Source organism: Coturnix japonica, chromosome 7 (assembly GCF_054131305.1).
Source record: "Coturnix japonica strain WE chromosome 7, WE-NBRP24, whole genome shotgun sequence".
NCBI classification, from domain to species: domain Eukaryota; kingdom Metazoa; phylum Chordata; class Aves; order Galliformes; family Phasianidae; genus Coturnix; species Coturnix japonica.
In genome coordinates this window covers 14,007,905-14,030,848 of record NC_140669.1, presented here as the reverse complement: position 1 = coordinate 14,030,848, position 22,944 = coordinate 14,007,905, and the positions used below count along the sequence as shown (strand labels likewise).

The 22,944-nt window shown below is 42.5% G+C and overlaps 1 protein-coding gene across 24 annotated transcripts in view; it reads right to left on the bottom strand.

Annotated features, from left to right (window-relative positions):
* Positions 1 to 22,944, bottom strand: part of KALRN (kalirin RhoGEF kinase) — a 434,749-nt gene that overhangs the window by 287,782 nt on the left and 124,023 nt on the right. For all 24 annotated transcript variants that reach the window (XR_014947909.1, XR_014947910.1, XM_085552327.1 and 21 more), the window contains one exon: positions 1,603 to 1,677. Coding sequence is in view for 22 of the 24 variants with exons in the window: in XM_085552327.1 (XP_085408453.1) it covers positions 1,603 to 1,677 (75 nt within the window). In the remaining 2 variants the exon portion in view is untranslated. The remainder of the gene's footprint in view (positions 1 to 1,602; positions 1,678 to 22,944) is intronic.

Below are 22,944 nucleotides of genomic sequence, written 5' to 3'. Positions count from 1 at the left end.
ACAGTGCAGCTGTGCCATCCTGAGCTCATTTGTTCTCTGCCACATCAGGGCTGAAAAGACAAGGCAGTGAGTTAGAGCAGATGAAAAAAGAAAGAAAACAACATGCAGCTGAGATGTTCAGCAGAATGCTTTGTGTGCTGATAAATTCTGCTGGTGTAAGGACAAGATGAACTCCTTGACATCTTCACTGTTCTGTTATCGTTAAAATTAACTGTAGTGTAAAACTCTGAAGAAGACTCAATAAAACTCTGCTTTTCCTCCAGGAAGTCTGACTGCAAGTGCAATGCGCTTGCTTGCAGACTCTGTGCTAAATGCAGCTTGGATATATATATATATATATTCTCACAAAGTTTGGCAATTTGATTTTTCTTTATGTTTTGGCAAACTTTCTGTTATGTGCTCAAAGCATATTCTAGGAAGTGATTCCATTTTAATTAAAAAGAACCTAACCATCAGCCCATCAGCTGAAGCACTCCAGTTCTTGTCTTCATCTGCTTACACCAGCTCAGGGAGAGTTGGAGCAGTTGTTAAACTCCGTGCTGGAGGGTGATGCTGGGACTATTGTAACACACCAGAATCTCAGTACATTCCATCTGCAAAGGTCCCAGACACCTGCTGCCCATCAACATTTCATTTAGAGACCTTGGAGAGCTGGTGGAAATGCTGGGGCTGTTGTTTAGTGAGCTGGGCCAGGAACAGGTATATTTTGAGCATGTTAAGTCTATGAGGACCTACTTCTGCTGCAGATCATGGTGAGAAAACCCTGGGGTGTGTTGGGACAGCTTGTTCAGCCCTCCTCCACACCTATAAGGCAAGTATGGACCAGAACAGCATGTAATGAGCTGATAAATTGATGTGAGACCCCCTGGTTTTGTGATGAACTCAGAAACCATAAGGGAAGGGGCTACATAAACAACCCATACAAGTTGTTGTTATTAAATATTCCATCTGAAGCCATCCTTCCCCCTTTTGTTTCCTCAGAGCACCCAGTTCATCTCCATGCCACCAGCAGATCTGCAGACACACTGCTTTTCTGATGGCATTCCTCTCTTTGGAGCAGTGTAAGACAGCAAAGAAGGAGCAGAGCAGGCTGACTGCTACTTTCTTCTTGCATTAGGCAAGATCAACCACTTTTTATGATGCAGTTTGAATGACTTCATGCAAGTTTACAATTGGTTCACATGTTCTATTCCCCTCTGAATAGAACATTAGTGGTACTTCTACTGCAAGCAGATTGGGATGGCTAAAGAAACACTGGTGATGTATAGACCCTGAACTCAGGCTGGATCCCTGACCTGAACCATCCTGAGTCCCAAAACAGCCCAGGCCTGTGATGGAGCTGAAAAGCTGTATTTTATGCCTCCCATCCTGCCCATTTACCTGTTTCTCAGAATACAAAGAAGAACACCATGGGCCAGTTTCCAGCTCCCTAAGTGTTACTGGGTAGCCCTGTTCCACATATAGCCCTTATTATTTTAGCAGAAGAGCTAATTTAAATACTACCATCCCAAAGTGAAACTGGTCCCTTGTGCACCATGAGGACCAACACGCAGCAGGTAGTGCTTGTGCTGGGATAGAGGGAACCGGGAAGGATGTACTCACCTGATACGAAGGCCACTTTCTCCTTTAGAATAGGCAGGACATCAGCAGCTTTTAAGCCATCATTTCGGAATGAACCTGCAAAAGAGGAAGACATGAAGGACAGATTAGATGAGAGCATTTATTTTCTCCAAGTTTTGTGAACAGTACATATTTCTTGAAATGAGACTGGAAAGGTCTATCATTTGCACAAAAGAACTGAGAGTCAGACCCTTACGGCTGATAAATGAATATCATTTACATCATCAGAGATATGCTTGTGAAATCAAAATACAGACAGTCAACTCATCTCACTTCATCAAGTTCAAGAATTTCACTACTTCAGAAGTTCTGAAAGGTTAATAAAATGGAAGGAGATATAAAAAGAAGGAGAAATTGATGTAAGTGCATTTGAATAGACTTTGGAACACAATCCTCAGAGAATTTTTAAGGAGCATTTTGTGTCAGAAAAGCACTTAGAATTTTAGTGCCAGTTGCTGAACTCCTCTTGTGTTCAAGTAAGCAAGACTTTGTACACTCTGCATTAAAGAAATGAGGCTCTGCTATTAACTTAACCAGCTACACCCAGGGTTCACTGAAACTTAATCACTCTTCAATCTCTGTATATCTCATAGAGGCAATACACATGGAAACCAGGAGAAAGCTCTTTGATTTCAAAAGATGATCACGTCCCGAGCTGCAGGCAGACAGCTTGCTGCTAACGGCCCCAGTGCCCTGGCTGCATGCAGGAGAGGCAAGTACAGACACCAGTGTGAATGATACCACCAGCAGACCTTTTCAGCTTTCTCAGTATACCCCAGGATAGGTCAGTCTGCTTTAAAATGGTGAAGGAATTGGAAAACTGAGCCATCCTTCCAGCTAGGGAATCCACAAAAGCTTTCCAAATCTGCACAACTTCCCTCAGGATGAGGGGTTACATTCCCATAGGTAGAACAACAAGTAATGCCCTGGCTCTGGGCAGTGTACATTCTCACTTGAGCTTCAGCTCTGGGCTGTGGCCACTGCCTCCGAGATGAATTCAGCTCCTGATGAAAGCCACACGTTGGTACCTACATGCTGTTAGAGCATGCTGTTACCTCAGAGCATGCTGTTAGGCTTTCCAGTAAGGACTGGGAGAAGGGGTATATGAACAGGAAAACCAATGGCTGTAATGAGGGCTACAAAAACTATATGGTCTCTGGCATCTGTCTCCAGGAGGGTTGAGAACAGCAACAATGCATTACCCAGTACGTAAGTTATTACAAACATATCCCTAATAATGTTCAGTTTCATCCTAACACCCCAGCTGTTTCCAATACAGTTGTTTTGTTTACTTGCGTGCTGGATCTGAAGCCATGTCTGCATAGCACCACCTAATTTTTCCACAGAGCTCTGGATATGAAGCCACCTAGCCGGATCTGTTCCTGGACACTGATTAAGTGTCCTGCCTGACCCTGCTCTCCTCCCCTTACAAGGCTCAAGTTCCTCAGCAGCAGATGAACAGAGAAGGACAGATGGGTGATGGAAGGGCAGACTGGACATCTGGCACTTCATCCATGCACGGATTTGCTGGTTCACCGTTGTCATAAGCATGAGTGTACACAACATTGTCCCTCCTGCCCTTTAACCTGCAAGTTTAACAGTGCTCTGCAAAGAAACTCAAGCTTCTTTACTAGGAGAGAATCAGAGGTGCAGAGAGCACTGTGACGCATCTCAGTCACCCCGCAGCATTTCACACCTTTGCCACATCCTGGCTTAGCATGCTCTCCCCACACAAGAAGAAAGCACACCATGCCTGCAGGAGTAGCTGTCAGAAGAACGTATTCTTGGAAACTTGGAAACACTGAAAAATTCAAGAAGTGGATGCTCAGCACGGCTGAGTCATTTTTCAGGGCAGATCAACGTTGCAAATGCACTGCTCATCTCCTAGCAGGGATTCCCTGAGCAGCAGCAGCAGCATCTCACAGTTTTAGGTGAGACGCTGTAATGAGAAGCCAGCTGTGTGAGACGGGAAGCTTTAAGGCACATTTCCACATTAAATGCAGAAAACCAATAAATGAAAATCTTTCTTTTTTTCCCTGCACAAATGCCCCAGATGGTCCGGGGAACTTGCTGCTGCAGGACGTGCAGGTCAGCAGCTCAAAGGGCTTCCCCAGTGGGTCACAGATCTGCAAACAGCAAACAGCTCCAGGGAACTGTAAAGATTAAGAAAACAAACAAGAGTTTTGGAAAGAATATAAGCCTTCAATCTTTGGAGTGAAAGCCAAATGCTAATTCCTGGAGTGAAATATAAATTACCCTGGGAAGGAGCCTCATAGGATTTAGGATTTCTTTCTCTAAGCAGAGGTCAGTAGCCTCTGCTGGAGATACTGTCTTAGGCTACATGAACCCATGGTCTGATCCGGAGTTGCTCTTCCTAGAAAAGCTTTAACTCTAATCTGAAAAAATGCAGTGTGCTCTTGGCTTCAAATAAAAATCAGCTGCTGGAAATATGGAAATACTTTCTATACTGAAAAACGTATGTGTAGGCTAGAAGAAGGCCTCCTGTCAGAGCACTGCATGGGGCTTAATCACTTGGCTCCCATTGCCTTCAGCGGGAGTTGTTCGTCCCAAGTCCCATGCAACGTTTCACGAAAGCCCACATTCTCATAGTTCTCAGAACAGATTTGACTATTTAAAAACTTTGGCTTGAAGTTTCTTTAACCAAACAAAACTGAACTCCTTAGGCTAAACTCACCCCTTGAGGAGCTCCACTGGAGTCCAAGAGGCAACAGTAGGATTAATCTGGTCCATATTGTTTCTTTTTTCTTCCCTTAATAAAGGCCTCTCCTATATGTCTCTTTTTTCTTTTATTTTTTTTCCTCAAATTTTATCTCCCATGTTTATCACAGCCTATTTGCCTTCCTACCTCTTTTTTCCCCTCAAAGCCTTGGTGGACTTAATTTTTTGTTTGCAGTACAGTAGCATCTTTGCTTTCGACATTGTGCAAACAGAAGGGACATCTGATGTGAGCAGAAAGAGGCAGAACAAAGGAGACTTTATTAATCCCATTGTAGTCTTTGCAAATGGAGACAGAGAGAATTGACTTGTCCGGTGTCAGACAGAAGGTTTGTGCAGAGCTCAACCCTCATTTCCCCAATGCTTCCCCGGTGCTTTACTCACACAACCATCCCTTTGTTTCCTTGCAGAATATCATCCTCCTTTTTCCTTGTCTTAATACTTTTTGCTTCTTTCTCCAGCCTTTCTCTCACCATTATTTCTGCTTTTCTGCCTCGAGTATCTACCTTTTCTTGTACGTGCTAAGCTCTCTTTAACCCTTACCTTCTCTAGTAGCATGCCATTGTCTGCCACCACAGGGCTTTGAGCCTTCCTAGCTGGGTCTCTCTGAGCTCCACAAGCCATGCACAGGGGCTTAGCTGAGGGCTGCTGGGGCCTTTGCCACTGGGATTTTGTTGGCTGAGGCTCATTGGTTCAGAGGCAAAGAGGCCACAGCATGGCACAGCATTCTGTTGAATAGAGCAACATGTGCTCCAGACTTGCATTTTAGCACCATCTGGCAGAGATAAATAGGCCTGGACACTCTGCATCTGCCAGTCCCTCCTCTGCGGATGACAGCCTGATCCTTGATGCAAAGAAAGAACATTTCAGTGCCCCAAGCTCCCTAGGAGCCTGCCAGGCTCCCCTGCCTTCCTTTCCTCATGCAGACAGCAGAAAGATTTGACTTCTCAGAGAAAGAAAGGAGTGAATTGGATTGAACTGAATCTAAATGCAGCACCAGCTAGAAAGAAAGCAATATTAGTTTGTAAAAATCATTAACAACTATTATAGATCATCCCAGAGCTATAAATGTCACCAACAAAGGTTATTATTCTCCTTATTAACTAATAAACAGTAATACCTGGCCTCACGGGAAGCGTTTACAGTCCTGGGACTGCAGGTCAGACTGGACAGTCCTCCCTCATGTGTGCAGATTAGCAAAAGCTAACAGAGACACTCTAGTTATTACTAGTGGAAGCATGGCTGGCATTGCCTATGCTCTTCACCCCATGCAGAGCTAAAGCTAGAGCTCACTTTCAGCTCTGTAATGGAAACACCAACAATCCCTGGGACCTTCACAGACTTATGAAGGTTCTTTTGCTATATAATATAACTGAAGAGTTGTGCAGCAATTGAGCTTGTGCTTAATTAAGTCTACTTATTTCTGCATGTGTGAATGTGCATAAATGCAGCACAGAAGACAAACCATTGTGGAAAGTACCTAATAAGAACGTTATTGAGGATTCAACCATAAAATCTGATCTCTAGTATCAGGGTTCTGTGGACTAAACGTTTCATGCCCCCACTGTACAGACTGACACAGACCCATGCCTTAACTTTGCTTTCCAGGTGACCCCCTGACAAGTTGCAAGAACCATGGAAACCAAATAGATGGCCTCCATAGAAGACTCATACTGCTGCACCAGGTGCCAAACACTTTATCCCAGCTGAGAGGAAAGTTATATTCAATACATTGCTACATTTATTCTAAAAGGAAAAGACGAATGCTGTTTTTCTATGTAATATGTAGTTTCAGTCCAAAACTAATATTATTTTCTCCATTTTTTTACTTATTCTATCCTTCCTTCTATTAATTACATACCACCACTGCCTGATAGAACATCCTTCTGGTCACAGCCATCGGACAGTGATGCTTTGGGCTTTCTCTGCTTCCAAGCTTTGCCAGTGCTTGTCACAGTTCCAGCAGCTTTTCTACCCTATATACATCAGAAAGTCACTCTTATTTCCCACTGCTCAAAAGCTTGCAAAAGGAAAGCTGCTTCAAGCACAGCTCCTTTCCCTTCCTTCCCCTGCCTCCAACAGCGTGAGAGTCAGGGCTGGGTTTCAAGGGAGATTGCTAATTGCTGAGATTGTTATTCCTTCCACGAGGTACTTGGCAGCACCAAGCCTCCCAGCGCAGCCTTTGAATGTCCACACATTTGAACAGTAGCCTCAGCTTGAAAGCACGCCAAAGAATAGGCAAAGCTTCAATAAAGGTACAGCTCCTTGAAGCAAACACACAAGTTCATTAGCGTCTGTGCACATGTGGTCTCTAATAAGCTGAATTTAGCATCTGAAGCCTAAAACACCGCACCCTGTGCAACCCGCCTAAGCCAACAGCCTTCTCATACATGGCACAAAATTGTTCAAAACATCAGAAGGTTTCAATGCACAGTCTGTGACAGAGGCTGAGCTTCATCTTCATCCATAGGAGATTTTATTCATTTCACTTTAAACAAACACTAATAGAGATGCTAAGGGAACTCAGTGACTGTGAGTCAATCTTTTATGCATTTCCCTTTTATTTTCATCAGAACCTGGGGATCAGACTGAGATCTTTCAGTTCCTAGCCTTAGAAAATAATTAGACATTATAGGTAGCCCTGCGGATAGCACATCTGACTGCTAGTCAAAAGACTTGGCTCTATTTGTACTTTTGCTTCTGAATTGCTTTGTGATCCTGAACAAGCTGTTTTAACTGTGCTAGATCTTGGTTTTCACATCTACAGAAGGGTGATAATGACTGCTCACATTAGTAAAGCACAGCCATGTCCGCAGACCTCAAAAATACCTTAAAATCATGAATTAATTTTGTCTCACAAAACCTTTTTGCAGCAGGGAATTGTCTCAGTCTGCTTTTATAAATAGGCAAAACGAGGCACTAGTAATGGGAAATGCTCTAGTGAACGCAGAAAGGACTTTTTGGGGAGGAAAGGGAGATGTTAAGAGAGTTGAAAAAGACTAAGTCATCCAACACTACATTTTGTATCTTATTTCTTAAACACGCGAAGAACAAACGTGCTCTCCAAGAGGAAAATGATCATATTCAGCACCTTGAGCTTTTAGTTACTAAGGATCTTCCTGTAGGTTTTGGTGTGCTCCAGTAACCACCCAAATGCAACAGTCTTTTACAGCCTCAATAAAGAGCTATGGGCCATTTGTAATATGAAGGAGCATTACAAGCATGGCCATAGTTTCTACCCAAGCCTAGTGAGCATGAATATTTTCTTTTCATTTCACTCCCCTCTCAATTACAATTGGATTCCTTATGGAAACATTCCTCAGAATTTTATAATCCTATAAAAAGTTTAAACGTGCACACAGATTCCTGGAGGAAGGATGCAAGTCCTCCGTGACATTTTAGAGGCTGGGTACACAGGGTCTCATCCTCTATTAAATTCTGGAGGTCAGAGCAATTTTCTTTAGCTAGCGCTGGTTTAGTTGACAGGCTGAACCCAAAAAGCTGCAGCAGGGCATCAGGCAGCACCTGTAACCTGTCATCTGTCTCCCCAGAAGCCTTGCTCTTGGGTCCTGGCTGTCCCCAGCCGCCAGCAACTTCTCAGGGAAAAAAAAAAAAACAACAATGAAATATCTAATTATGTACAACATTCAGGAGGCACTTTGCTGAAACGCCAGCCATACAAAGGGACCATATGCCAGTGCCTCAAGTGTGCTTTGCAAACATCTGCCTCTCAGGGGGATTTCATGCCAGACCGAAAGAAAGCAACTTTAATTAGAGACCAATTGAGATCCTTGTCCCAAGGCCTGCAACTTCCTTAAAAAATAAAATAAAGTAAACACCAACCAAACAAAGCAATTACATTTGCCCCAATCTGTATGCTTGCTCTTTGATGGCAGAGTTCTGCATGCCCCATCCAAACACATACAGGCTGATAAAGTGCCCATTGCCTTCAGCAAGTATTCTTGCCCAGGAGGAACATTTGTGTCTTGTGCGAATGTCAAGGGGAACTTTGAACTGGTCATGTAGGATTGCAGCACATCCAAGCCTCACACTTCACTATTAAATAGACTTGCTTCTCCCTCAACTCACTTCAAGTCCCATCTGATCAGATAGATGCCTTTCTTTGGTCCTTTCCTTTTGCTAGAGCTGATGATGCAGCTACAGTGTCTTTCTGTAAAGCTGATTTTTTTTAAAAAAAAGAACAAAATAAAAGCCAAAACCTGCAACTCAGAGAGGATCTTTCCCTTCCCACACAGTTAGGGATAAATCAAGATCCGTGCCCTGAGCCCATGGAAAGGGGCACCCCACTCTTTTGTCCCTATTTTAGTTTCCCTAGCTCTTCTCCTCCACAAACCCACACCACCAGCAGTGCCTGTGGTCACCCACTCACATGATTGCCTGGACTTGATGAAGCATCAAACCACAGAGCTCCCCCAAAGGACTCCCTGGCAGCACCCAAACTCCAAACAAAACTGCGGCAAACGTTTCGCAGGCATCAGCAGGAAAGATGGGGCAAGGCACTCATACAGCTAAATAATTCATCCGCCTCTCTTACGCATGCTGACATTTTTGACACACATTAAACATTAATGGAAAATGTTTCACAGACGGCTGAGTCCTGTCAGTGGTTGTGCCGTCTTCTGCCTCCCCACCTGCCCCCATCCCCTGCCGTGGCATGGAGGGCGGAGCGGTGCCTACCTGGGGTGCTGCCCCTGCAGATGGCAGCCGGCTGAGGGGCTGGGCTCACCCAACCCTAACCCTGCTGCTGCTAAATGCACCAGCCCAATGGTTTCTTAATTAGCGGAGATGAGATGCCGTGAAGCATTTTGGAAAGCAGATTGCCTCCTTGATTTCTATGGGCTTCCTAGCCATGTTTACTTTGACTTGCTATTTTTCCTTTGTTTAGTGTTTTCCTGTTTGAGTTTTCAGTTGCTCCCTAATGCTAGTAAGGTCTCTTCTGCACAGATTTCTTCAGCACGCTATCATAAATGTTTAAAGCCCTCAAACTTACACTTGACATTTTTGTGGTAAGAACCTGCAACGCTCTTGTAATGTTGACTGGAAAAGGATCACCAATGGGTTGAAAATGCAATGTTCCTTTAGTTTCGTTCCAGCTAAAGATACATATAAAGAGATGGTTAGAATAAAAGCCTCACAAACTCTGGATCTCTTCCTGGACAAGCAATCCTTAAATTGACTGAAAATGGTACTCAGCAGAAGGCAGTTACACAGGGCCACAAACACAAAGGATACACAGTAAAACTCATCTCACATATCCAGTTAGACTGTGAGACTGGATGTTACCAAAAGTATATTCTCTGTCCTAAACATACTTTTCTTCATGGAAGGGGCTAAAATATTTCTAACATAAGTAGCCACTAAACTAAATTGGCTTCTTTTCACTAAAAGAAAGCTCAGAGCTGCCCAAATGACCAGTTACATGTTGACAAGGTCTGACTGATCTCCAGAGGGTACATGCTGCTGCTCCATCAGTGCCCAACAGCTGGAGTCAAATGACCACCAAACACACACTTAAAACACAGGGAAATAATTTGGGGCCTCTCTTTCCAGCTCACTCCCAGGTTGTGAATGCAAAAGCCACAGACCTGACATTGTCTCTTTTTGTGTTGTTATTTTCCAACAGAGCTGAGAAAAGGGCTGTAATTAAGGAATGTTTTTTTTGTTTGTTTTTTTGTTGGTTTTTTTTACTTTGCAGATTGCAATACTATATATATACTATATATACTATATATATATATATATATATATATTTCCCACACACATCTTCTTATAAAGGGATTTTACTGGTTGGTGTCTCCCCTGATTCCAGTTTCACTGAACAGCACACTCTGCAAAAACGAGCAGTTCCAGGCAAAAAGAAACAGTCCCATGCCAAGAGTTGGAGGTACTGCATAAAGCTCATTAGTAAGGCCTCCTAAAGGTAGCGAAATTGAACACTGATTAGATGTGCAGCTATCAGGACCTTGAGTACAACACTGAGAAGTAAACCAGCTGATTTTAGCCCAGCTCCATGAACAAAATACATTCATGACCTTTGGTTGGTTATAGGTGAGGTGGACAAACAGTTCTTTCTTAACCCACTCCTCCAACTGCAGGTGAGATTTTCACTCCTCCTGTATTTTTCCTCACTGAGTATTCCACCCTGCATACACACCTTGTGCACAATGTCCCTGCTCCCCACCAAAAACATGCACCCACAAGCACCTTCTCATACTTTGGAGCTCTATATTTGCTGATAAAAGGACAGATGTTCCCAGTCTGTAACTCAATCTAGGCATTTCCATGAAATTTTCCTGCAGATTCCAGCTTGACTGCTGGAAAAACTTGCCCATAACATTTGTTGTTCAATAACACTTAGGCTCTACCATGATAAAATGCCTTTGAGTAAACGACAAGTCACAGTAAGAAATCAATTAAACTATAGGAACAATTACAAAACAAAAATGACAAATTAACTACACAAACGAAAACAAAAAATTCACTGACTTTTTTTTTACCCACTTCCAAAGCAAAGGCAGAATGAAAGATGGGCTGGAGAAAACAGATTCATCATGCTTTGGCTTCATTATTATAATAATTAATTTATATTAGCAAGTGCACATTAAGAAGATGTGTTTCCACCCCTCTGCCATGACCAGCTGGTGCAACATGCACACGTCACTCATGGGAAACAGTAATTGTCCTGATGTCCCTCTCCATCCATCTGATGTCTGCATCCTGTCCTGACTGCAGCTTTGGTTTGGGGCCCAGTCAGCATCATTGGTACAGGGCTGCACCAACACATCATGGAGAAAAGCACCTCATGTGGCCAAAGCCAACTGTGGTTGGAGACAACTGAATATGCAATGGCATCTTTTCATGGCAGCTGACTGATGGCAGAGCGCATGTATCTTGAACAGAGATATTATGAAACATTCAAAATGACCCTTCATAAGCCTGTGTTGGAAAAGGAGCAAGGTATGGCTTCTCATCCAGAGCTCTTATTCCATGGATATCCTGGGAAACTGCTCATGAGCCCACAAATCTGTTTTATATCTTATCCAGTTGATCCCACTACAGGATTTGGACCAATCCTCACCTATGAAGTTTGGGGGTATTGCCTGAGACTGACAGGGACAGGAAAATATCCTCTTGGCGATAACTGCATAAATTTGGGGATCTAGTGCAAAAATGCAGCCTTTGCAAATCCATCTATTCTCTGCCACTTTCTTGGAAAACCCTATGAAGTGTAGCAATATCCATTTATAGCAAGGGGTATATTAACTCCAGAAAGTCAAGATACGTGAGACTCACTACTAATAAAAGCCTCAGGGCAAAGTATTAATGACACGTTGGTGAATAAAAAATGCATATTGAAATAATACAGAAATAATACAGAAATATTACGTGGGAGAAAAGGTATAAAGTGCAATTTTCCAAGTGGTATACTGGCTTTAGTTATGTAGACAAACAACCTTCTCATTGCCATGAACCACTTTGGAAGTGCTTTGTAAACTCATACACAGAGAACAAAACAAAGAGATAAATACTCTCTTCTTCCCCTTCACTGAAGAGCTACAGTACTGAGCACACTGCTGCTATAGCACTACTGACAATTAAGGATGTGTCACCCTGAGCAGTATCTCTGTCTGCACATATCTAATCCACCCATTACCATCATCCTCAGCCACCACAAAATGATCACGCACAGAAATCCTACATTATGGGAATAAACATCCATTGAAGCCAAAACGGCAAGTCAGCTGAGCACATTAATTGCCTAGATTCTACCCGAGGACAAGAATAATTATGTTTCCAAACCCACTTTAAAACCCTTGCTAAAGAATACTTTCTGAAGAGGTCAAGCCCTGATGACAGCTAATACTTTCAAATGAATCTTTGTTACTGCCCAAATACAAAGAGCTGCTTTAACGTGTCATGTCAGAAGAATGTCTTCTCCAGGAGTGAGACTGCCCACATTTGTATAGATCATCACTAAGTGTTCGGGAAGACATATGACTCTGTGGCTTTCAAAGATTGCACTTTGATGTCCAACAGACAGATGTCAGCACACAAAAAAAAGGATAAAAACTTCCAAGCTCTGCAAAGCCAGCATTGATGGACAAAACAGCTCTGAGCTCCTATGAGAAAACTAAGTAAGCAATAGCAACTGAGCTCCCTCCTCTTTGCTTCCTAATCTTTTAATTGGTTGGTTTTTCTTTTTGCAATCATGTAGCTAGAGAAGTGCCAATATGTTGAGGTGCCCTAACCCACAGAAAACTGCACAGCATGACACTGCAACCACTTGCACTACGCCAGCTCATGAGCTCCATAACCAGCAAAACAGCCTACTTGAAGCTGTAACATTGCTTCATCCCATCATGTCAATTGTTGAGGAGCAGCGTGTTGTAGCTCACACTGCCACTGTCACTGCTGCTCCACGGATAAACAGAAGGCTTCTTTCATCAGTATTTTCAACACAGCACTTTTCACAAGCACTGCTGTTCAGTTATAATGATTGTTTTGTTAAGTGTGGTTCTAGTCTGAAAACTGACTCCATAAAAATGGGATCATGGAGTTAATGTTTATTGCAGCTCAATGATTTCCAGATCAAATGCAGTCAGTTTACAAGCAAAAAAACATGTTTGGTTTGCTTTTCCAGCTATCAGGTCTACAAACCCATGCTGGGATCTAGAAGTTAAGTTGTCATCTTTTCAGTTTATACAATTGCAAAAAAAGGGAAAAAGAATTCTGCTCGCCCACTCCTGGAGCTGTTGCATATCTCCAGAAACAACAGAGATTATATGGAACAAAAATGAAGTCAGTATTTTCAAACCCACTTATCTAATTCTGTGCCTTAGGGCCCCAAAAAGGTAATCTGATTTTAAAAGGTACTTCAAGGGCAACTTGGAGTGACAAGACTTAAGCAGCACTTAAAATCTTACTGCATATTTAGGTATCTAAATAGAATGTACCTAACTTTAGGCACCCATTTTTCAAAACTGCTCCCTTTAATTTAGTCAGCAAATTAATCAGATCTGCATGTGATTACACAGAGACAGCGGATCATTTCAGTAGGAAGGTGCTATTTTTATACAGACACTTGTCAGAGCAGAATTGCATGTTAAACCAAAATTTATGAGTCCACAAGCCTAGACTACATTAACTATTTGACAGCTGCAAATTATTGCATTAGAGACACAGACAGCTTGTGTACACAGGCGTATGCATACATGTAAGTGTATTCCTCAGCTGTCTGTCTGCAAAACCTCAGCATCAAAAGGGTTAGCAACTTGCTCTCAAGGTAACAAGTCAGATATCTGAGCCCCATGCACATGAGAGAAACAAGCTGTCTGAGGGGCAAAGGAACTCCAGACTTGCTATGGATTGGGTTCTCATAGCATTCTTACAGTGCTCTTTGTTGTGTCACCAGTAAAACCTCCACTTTTCAGGCATGCCTTTGCTTCTCCCCATTTTCTCCTTCCACTCTTTCCTTCTGGGATCCTGTGCTAGCTGTTGTTAGTTGCCACTGGTTAAATGCACATTGACTGAGTGCAAACTGAGGCATGGTTTGCCCCTCATTATCCAGTTGCCATGAAACAGCACAGCAGTGTCAGGGCTGACCACCCTTCAGAGTCTGGGCTTCACCTCCTCCTGCCTCACATCTTTGAGAGTTAATGGGAAAGTCTGCTGGCATCCGAAGAGATAATGCAGAAGAGCTTACAGGAAAAGTGGGCTGAAAATAAAGGCTGGGAACACAGCCAGCATTTACAGATGTACTGAGTTAACAAGTTTGAAGGAACTTTCCAAAATATTCGCCAGTTTTACATACCCAGCCTTTCCATGCTTGCTCCACAAGCTGGAGGTGCCAGGCCATCCTTGCATGGTGTTACTCTAGCTCTTCCCCATCTTCATTCCCCTCCAACAGGGACAAGCAAGTGGGTTTAATTAAATTCCAATGTTATCATTTTTAGCTAAGCATAAATGCATTGATTTGGGAAGTATAGTGCCTGAAGGAGCACTGTGATCAATGTAACATCAGGCCAATTACAGCTGTTGTAGTGCTGAGAGATGTATTTCTGTTCCCTGGCTCTCTTTATGTTTTCAGGTATAAAACAAAGGAAAGTACAACAGCAAATGCTAAGTGTGCTGAGGATATTTGCTCCCAAGGAACTCCTTCCAACACGGAGCCAGTTCCTGCCAGGCAGTTACCACCTATCTTTTCCCATTCCAGTCATAGCCAAGGTCTCATCCACAATGACGAAGTCTGCCTGGAGATTTTAGAAATCTTTTAGACGAGGTTGTTGCTTCAGCAAACAAGCCACAGCTGACTTGTCTTCATAAACAGTCACGGGGACCCTGTAATGAATACAGTGAGAAGGTACGGGGGTACTTGTGGCTCACTCCGTCCTCCAGATGATATTTTCTCAGCATGTAGTCACAGCTCGTGCTGTTTGACTCATCCTCATCTGAGAATGCAAACAGTTCCCAACTGGAAGTACAGCATTTCTGTTTTGTGTGCTTAAAGCTCAGTTTCTCTCGCGATGCTTCAAGCCCAGCTGGGTTCTGGGGAGCCAGGAGACATTCTGTGCTCGGTGAAAGGGGCTGAGTATGCCTTCTGTGTTCTTGTCAGAGGGGGAAGTGGACCCTGGCAGCAGACCCTGATGCAGGAGCTGAAGGAGCTGCCCACAGTGCAGATTTGTCTGATGTCTGGGCAATGATGCTGTGAAGAATGAACTCTGGAAAAGCTAATCCTTGTACTCTGCTGCAGGGAAGGGTGATGTTTCAAACCCTGACCTCACAGCAGTGAGCCTTGAACAATCCTCACTCACCTCCAGAGCTATGGGAAAAGCTGTTTTGAAACCAGACCACGCAGTTACCCAGCAAGGGATGGAAGGAAAGAAAATGCTTTGGGCTGAAGCTAGAATGGATCCCTCCCAAATACTATTAGCTTTAGACTTTGGATTAAATCCTGACCCAAGTCATGCTAGTGCAGACATGATCATCACTCTGCAGTTTACTGAGAACTGTAGCTATATTCTGCCAAAATCATGCCATATTTCCACACTGCTTTATTATTTCCCTCACAGTTTCTCTTGAAATTATTTTAATTCCTTTTAGAAGGAATCAGTCTGCCTTGTGTGCTAGCGCACAGTGCATCACATCATTACTGACTCAGAACTGAATGCTTGCTACTGGATTCCCAAGGAAAATACTGCTGCATTGTAGTTTGAGAAAACTCAGATATCTGAAGGCAGAAGTAGAATTTAGTGGGAAGCTGTAATTATTCCTGACAGCCAGCAGAAATCCAGACAATTCAGGGCTGAGTTAAATGTAAAAGCAAACCAAAATGGGGAAGGTATGGAAATCAGTGACAGTGCAGACCAACAAAGTCGCAGGCAGCCTTTAGGAACTCCAGGAAATCAGTGGAAAGCTCTGGGTGGTATGCAGCACTATGGATAGCTGCAGAAGAAATTGATATTGAAAGCCTATTCCATTTTTTTTATCTTTCTCTTATTAAATTATTTTAGGATGAGAAAAAGGAGAGCATAAATCTCTCGGCTAAGAGCAGCATGCAGGTATACCACATTAAAGTGGCAATAAAGACATTACAGACAATCCCTTGGCTCAAAGCCTCAAGATGTATATCTCATGCAAGCTCTGCTTATAAATTAATTTAGCTCAGAATACAGATACTGCCTCATAAGGGCAGAATGTTTCTAACCTTCCAATTACCTGTTCTTCTGCAAAAATAAAAGAGAGATGATGGAGATCCCCAAACACTAATGCTGGTCCCAACTCCTTTTTTGGCCTGTTTGAGAGAGCTCTCCGGAAATTAGCACAGATCCCACGCTTGTGATCTATTCCTCGGAAGGAAGCAGCATTGTCATTCTTGGTGCACTCTCTCCAGTGCCTATGAATGAAGCAGCCCTTGTCACAGTGAAGCTAATAAAAGCTGCAGGTGGCCCAGCATGTGAGGCCTTCCCCCAGCTCCACGCAGCTCCGCTCAGGGTCTTGCAGTGCCAGCTCTGATCTCCAGGAAGCTCTGACATTTCCCTTGATGATCTCAAGATAAGGAAGGGTAACAGTTACTCGGGTTAGCCTGAAACATTTGCTTCTGAATCTTGGCCATGGACATACGGTGTGATCAAACACAAATCATCTGCTCTTCCTGCATTTCGATTCACCCATCTGCTGAGGACAGCAGCATTTCCTTACCTCCCTAAAGCAGGCTCAGAGCCTGGAAGAACCATCTTGTCTTTACTGGCCAAGAAAATTTCTTACCATCAGTGCTAAGTGGGAGTTTTCTCTGCACAGTTTGCTCAAAGAGAAATGAAAAGCTAGAAAGAAAAGATGTAAAGCTGTTCTTAAAAGAAAACACGTCCATCTTTAGAAAACTGAGAAAATATTCAAGTGCCACTCATTTAGCACGGCTGCAAACCATGTCTCGAGCAATTAACTTTGCTGACTGTTTGAACTTTGATGGGTTCACCCCCAACAGGTCAGCTGGTGGTAAATCTCACTACATCGTGATTATAGAGAGTCCTGCTGGTCTACTTTCAGCCAGTGAAGACCTTTGGGTGCACTCACCATCCACTACCAATTTTTCAGTGAGAAGAGTGGAAAACACTGGATGCAGAAAGAAAACCTGCTTGTCTGGTCATCCACACACACCCTTAAGCAGGAATGTTTGTTTCTCACAGCAACTGCTCACAGAGAATGATGCACTTTGGGAAAAGAGTGTGGGTGAAGGAAGGGCAGCATGGGAAAGCCACATACCTCACTTGTGAGGTCATCCCTCAGGTTATCACAGGCTCAGGATAAGCCCTTCATCCCTCATTGCTTCCCCTGACAAAACCCAGCAGTGAATCAGCCATTTGCTTATCCTCCTCTCTGCAGATGTTTGCAGGCATTTTCACCAAGTGCTTTAAAACTCCATTTGTCTCAGAAGTCTGTTTACAAGTCCTTCAACTTGTGAGCTTACAAACATTTCATCGGATGCAAAATTTCCACCACACCCAGTCAACGTGCTTCAGAAGTGCAGAGGGGCTCCATGCATGGTCTGCATGGTGGAAGGAGCATTTCAGCACAGAGAGGGAGTTAGCCCACATCTATTCCCCTGAAGCCTTTCCTGCATTTGACAGTGATTGCACCATATTTCCAAGCAGTAATAGCTCTGAAAGTCAACAGATTCGACAATAAAACATGGAACCAAATATTTAATCATCTGGCTACTGGAACATGGGTTAGTGGACATGGTGGTGATGGGTTCATAGTTGGACTCAGTGATCTTAGTGTTCTTATCTAACCTTAACAATTCTATGATTTTATGATATAATTTCTCTGCCTACAAGCTTGCAAGCTGCCAACATGGTTGCAAAAAGGAGATGCATTGTGTGTGGAGCAGCAAGCCCAGGATTCTGTATAAAATCTTTTTACATTCAAGAACACTTTGTTATCAAAACTATCACCTTCAGCTCCTAAAACATCTGTCCCAGTTCTCTGTGAGATTTTCAGTGAAAGGAGAAGAATGTTGTCCTCAATAGGAAAACTCATACATTGAAATCTTGAGTGATTAGTCATTGGCCTCTGCTCAGGTGAGATGCTGAGGTGAAGCAGAACTAACATCAAATTACCTCTCATATTTGAGGTGTTTGTCCCCTATGGCTCTGTATGAGGTGTTGAGCAGGGCATGCATAGGAAGCTGGTGGCTGCCAGTGTATCATGTGTAGCTAAAAATCAAAGGCTGCTTCAGGAAGGAAAGTCTTCCACTGCTATGAGTCTTCTACAGTCAAAAGCAATGGTTAGGCCAAATCCAATATTCCTAAAGAGCATACACATTGCACAATAGCTTCCAGTTCTGGGAGCATTAGGTTTGATGAATTCTGTGATTCTAAATGAGATCAGCTAACCAATAATGTGTCTGAGGAAATTCATGCTAAAAATGGGGGAAAAAATGGCAACAGGCAGCAGAGAAATGTTACATAAATATATGAATAACTAGATGAAGTTTGTCTTTCATCCTACCTTCCTGTGAGAGAAACTAGGTCCCACACTGAACTTGGGCTAGCTGTTTGTCCAATCTGTTCCTCCAGACATGACAAACAGCCAAGATCTCAAATGTGTCTCCAAAACAACAGACCCTGGACACATGTTTCTATGGCATGAGAGGGATGAATTGCAAGACTTGCTTGATGCCAAGACCTGGATTTTCTTGTGAGACTTGTGCCAAAAGCCAGTCAGACAGTCATAAAGATAATGTGCTCATCTCCAAGCTCTCCAAGCTAGAGATGTATCTGTTTATAGAAGATTTCTGCTAGAGAACTTGAGTCATCCGAGCAATTATGTTTACCTTTTTTTTCAGGCCACACTTTTATTCAAGCCACAGTTACACATTGTTTCTTGAAAACAGGGCAATGCAGGTACTGTACATTCTTCAACCTGAAATTTATAAAATATGGTGGAATATATAGGACTTCAGAAAAGGCTTTTCCATCTGCAGGCATGGTGGAGTGAAAGTAGGCAGTTAATCAATGAAATGGAGGACAAAGAGTCAAAGAGAAAGTGAGAAAGAAAGGCTCACATGTTTCAAAAAAAATATTATCATCCTAAATTGAAAGCTTAGAAGCCAAAAGAACAGAGATTTAACATGGCACAAGTTTAAAGGATTACATTTTAATTTGCATTTCTTCTGATTCTGTCTTCTAAATAGTCAATAATCTGTGGCAGATAAAACAGTAGGATGGTAATTGGAAACAGTGACTAGTCCCACGACAGGAAACAAATCTTTATCAATGGCTTTTGCAGAGCTCAGTCAAACAGTTGGGACATTAGTAATCTTGGAAATTCATACATGAGATTTCAGTCTTAAAGAAGGGTATAGCAAATACACTTATCTGTAATGAATCCACACTGTTTGTTTTGTTTTACATAAATATAGCCTATGAATAGGAAATCCAGCCACTTCCTGGTTTGGATTTGTCCACATTCCTGGTAATAGCATTGAGAAGAAAACCCAAATAGTTTGCTTGGCAAACTAAGAAAGACACCAGCTTCCAAGCAGCAATAATAGACATTTTCTAGCATCTCACAAGCTGAGCTAAAGACAATAACAGAACATTATATAACGTGACAGAAATCCATTTTCACCACAATCCATTAGGGCAGCCAAATCACTCAATTCTGCAAACTGCATTGATCATCCAACATTAATTGGGGCAAATTATGATATAATTTATGATCTTTATCCTTCATAATTACTTATAAAAGGAAACTGCGAGGAACTAGCACAGGATGTTGGGAAAAATCTTCATAACAACTTTTGAACAGGAACATCCTTTCTTTTTCTTTCCCTTTCTCTCTGCTTATGAAAATACTGGTAAATTATCTGTCATTTACCTGAGCCATCGTGATCAGCTGTGCCCCAGTCTCAAACTGAAAATTCAAAGCCTGCTTTCTCTAGTTGCACGGAGAGGACCTTTGTCCCTCCCAGCATTACAGACACAAGGCCTGCGCCTCTCTTTTTTCAGAAGGTTTATTTGAACCTTAATGAACTCCAGATCTCTTTTCAAACAGGACCAATAGCTTCTGCTTATCTTCTACACACAGAAGAGAAAATTCTCAATAGAAAATTACAAAGAAAAAGAAAACCTTCAGCACTGTAACTTCATAACCAATTATTTCTTCCACAGCCCATTATTACTTGTATATTGTCAATCCTCTTCAATTAAATACCCTGTACTATTTTAAAGGCTATACATCAGTTCCAATTCAAATGGATGTTGTAAATTCATGCAGATGAGAAAGATATACATCCAAGTCTTTTTTTTTTTTTTTTTTTTTTACTTCAGGCTAGCTTGTTCAAGTTATTTACTCCTTTCTTGGATAAAAAACTGAGCTGACTGATCCATTTTTTCCATGGTGATCTGATGGCAGGGTGTGGGGTTCAAAAACGTGTGCTGATATTTGGCAATAAAACCTCATCAATTCTCTCCAGACAAGACAATATTAAAATATGAATATTATCAATATATGCAATTTCTAACCCAAGCTGAAAATTCAGTATCACATTGTACCATTTTACTCCTGTCATACATTGTTATCTTAAAGAAGGTACATGCTGAAGAGGAAAGCTAAAGGAGTTGACGCAAATAAAAAGGGCTTTTGTTCCCACCCTACCTTCTTGTTTACCAAATAGCAAATCTTGTCTGAATTTCTCCATGGCACACAAAGATAACTAGCAGCTAAATAAGATGCTGCAAGCAAACATATCATTACTAGGCTGAGCCACCACATACACTCCATGCAAGTAACACCCACTGAAAAAGATGGGAAAGCTTGACACAGAGTGATTACAGACTCATGACTAGGTGGTAGTACAGAGTGCATAAATCAGGGAGGAATTTGTCTCATCTTTTATATTTTTGAAGACAACGTGTCTTTAAACATAAATGAAGCAAACTATAAACCAGTGATCGGCTCATATTATGTGGCTGGATTCTTAGAGAAGAGTACAAAATCATGTATGTATGCAAAGGGGAAGGATGCCTTTCCACTTCTGTTACTGCTGCATGGACAGGCAGAGAAGGATTGGGGGGGCATCAGTGTGATAAAGTCTCCAAACAGCAGTGAGGTGTACAGAAAATTAAGCAGCTATAGCCACAAAATTCTAAAGCTCAGCAGAGCCATTGCCCAGCTTCTATGCATGAGAAGTGCCCCACTAGCCTCAGCTGAGACAACCAATAGTGCCAGTGGCAGGTGTAGCTACAAGAAACAACCCTGCAATTTGGAAGGGTGTCCCTGAGCCTCTCTGCTCACTGCAGGAGACTGGATCTGGAGTGGAGATATTTGAGACAGTGAACAAGCACAGCCTAAGCTACAGCAGCTCAAAATGGCCCATACTACTGTCACATTACTTCTGGATGAAGATGCTTCTTGCTCAGTCTCCTTAGCTCTCCCTCACCAGTATTAGACATGCGGGCTTGGTAGAGAGAGCTGAGAGATGTGGGGTTGCGTTAGGTGGTTCCTTGTACATGATTCCATGTGTTACAAGAGAGGCACCTTAGCCAAGAAACAATAAGTATCTTTTCCTCTTCCATACTTCACATGTATCAGGTGTTCCTATGAGTAAGAACGATTTTTTTTTTTCTTCTTGCTTATAGCAGCACACCAAAACTAACAAGAAATGCTGTTTATTGTGGCTGTTTTGAAGGATCACAGATGCTTCTGATAATATTGCAGGCTTTTTAAAGGGTTGTCCATTTGAGGACCCTAGTTCCTTAATGAGTTCTAAAGGCCTCTTTGAGGGTACAGGTTTCAAGATGACAAGTGATGAGCATGCTCTGAAACCAGCCCCTTGTTAGGAGTCTCCAATAGGGTGGATGAAATTACATCCTCAAAACTTCTGCTCCCGCTGGCAAAATCTCAGCCCCAGAGTTACATCACACACAGCCCTTTGCATCTTATTCCCTTTGCATGTTCCTCCTGCTCCCACTAAAGCGAATAGGTGTTTTTCTCAGTGCTGCAAGCAGGTCGTGTTTCCATTAAAATCAATCTTTCAGCACGCTTAGGAAGTTCAAACAAGTCCTTGGCTGTAAATCTGAGAGTTTTATCCAGACAGTGATGTTAGCTGTTTCTGTCTGTAGGAAATGCTGCAGATTGACCTAACAGTTCCTCTACACAGAAGTTTTACTCCTGTGTGAGTCTGAAAAGTGATGGGCGGAAAAAATGTTCATTGTTATTAAAAAGGAAAGTCAGTTCCCAAAATAAGATATATCACACTCCATCATTTCTTTGCCAAACATTCCCGTGTACTTAATGACTCCGCTAGGAAAAGAGATTAAAGAGAACAGTATAGATCGGATTATCAAATGACAAAGCCTTTCAACTTGTAATTTGGAAAGCACAGAGTTCTGGAATCCCACCCCACATTTCAACAACTGGAGTACCAGATGCAGCCAGGGCTCACTGAACCTACCATTAGCAAGAAGGAGGCTTTACAGTGTGATGGTAGTATTCTTTCACATTTGAGCAAACTGGAGGGGTATTTTGGTATCGGCCCCAAACAGCACAGCTGAGCAGAACACAGGGCAGATTTGTCCCTTTCACTTGCCCTGCTGAATGGACCACCAGCAGTTCAGTCTGTGTATTATGAATGTTAAAGTACTGTTTCACAATGCAGTCCTCAATAGCCCTGCTGTAGTACCAGGCAGCCACATAATTCCCTCCACTGCAAGAGGAGCACAGCATTACAAAAAAAATAAAAAGAAAAAAAGAAAAAACAACTAAAAAAAAAAAAAAACAATAGAAAAAACAACTTCACCATCCCAAACCTCACCCATCCTCTGTCCCTCTACATTTAATAACTATTCTGCTCTCTATTTCTGCCTCCTCCTTCTTCATTGCTGAATATACACCTGGCACCTCCTCAGCTCATGTTAGTGCTCTCCACTTTATCCTTGTCCTGCACTGGGGAATAGAATCCCTTTGGGTGCCTCTTCACAGAAGTTTCATTAGTAGTTTCTTGTTCTACACCACCTCACCAACTTTGCAGATCTCTGAATAGTTTGTTCACACCGTATTGCTTCC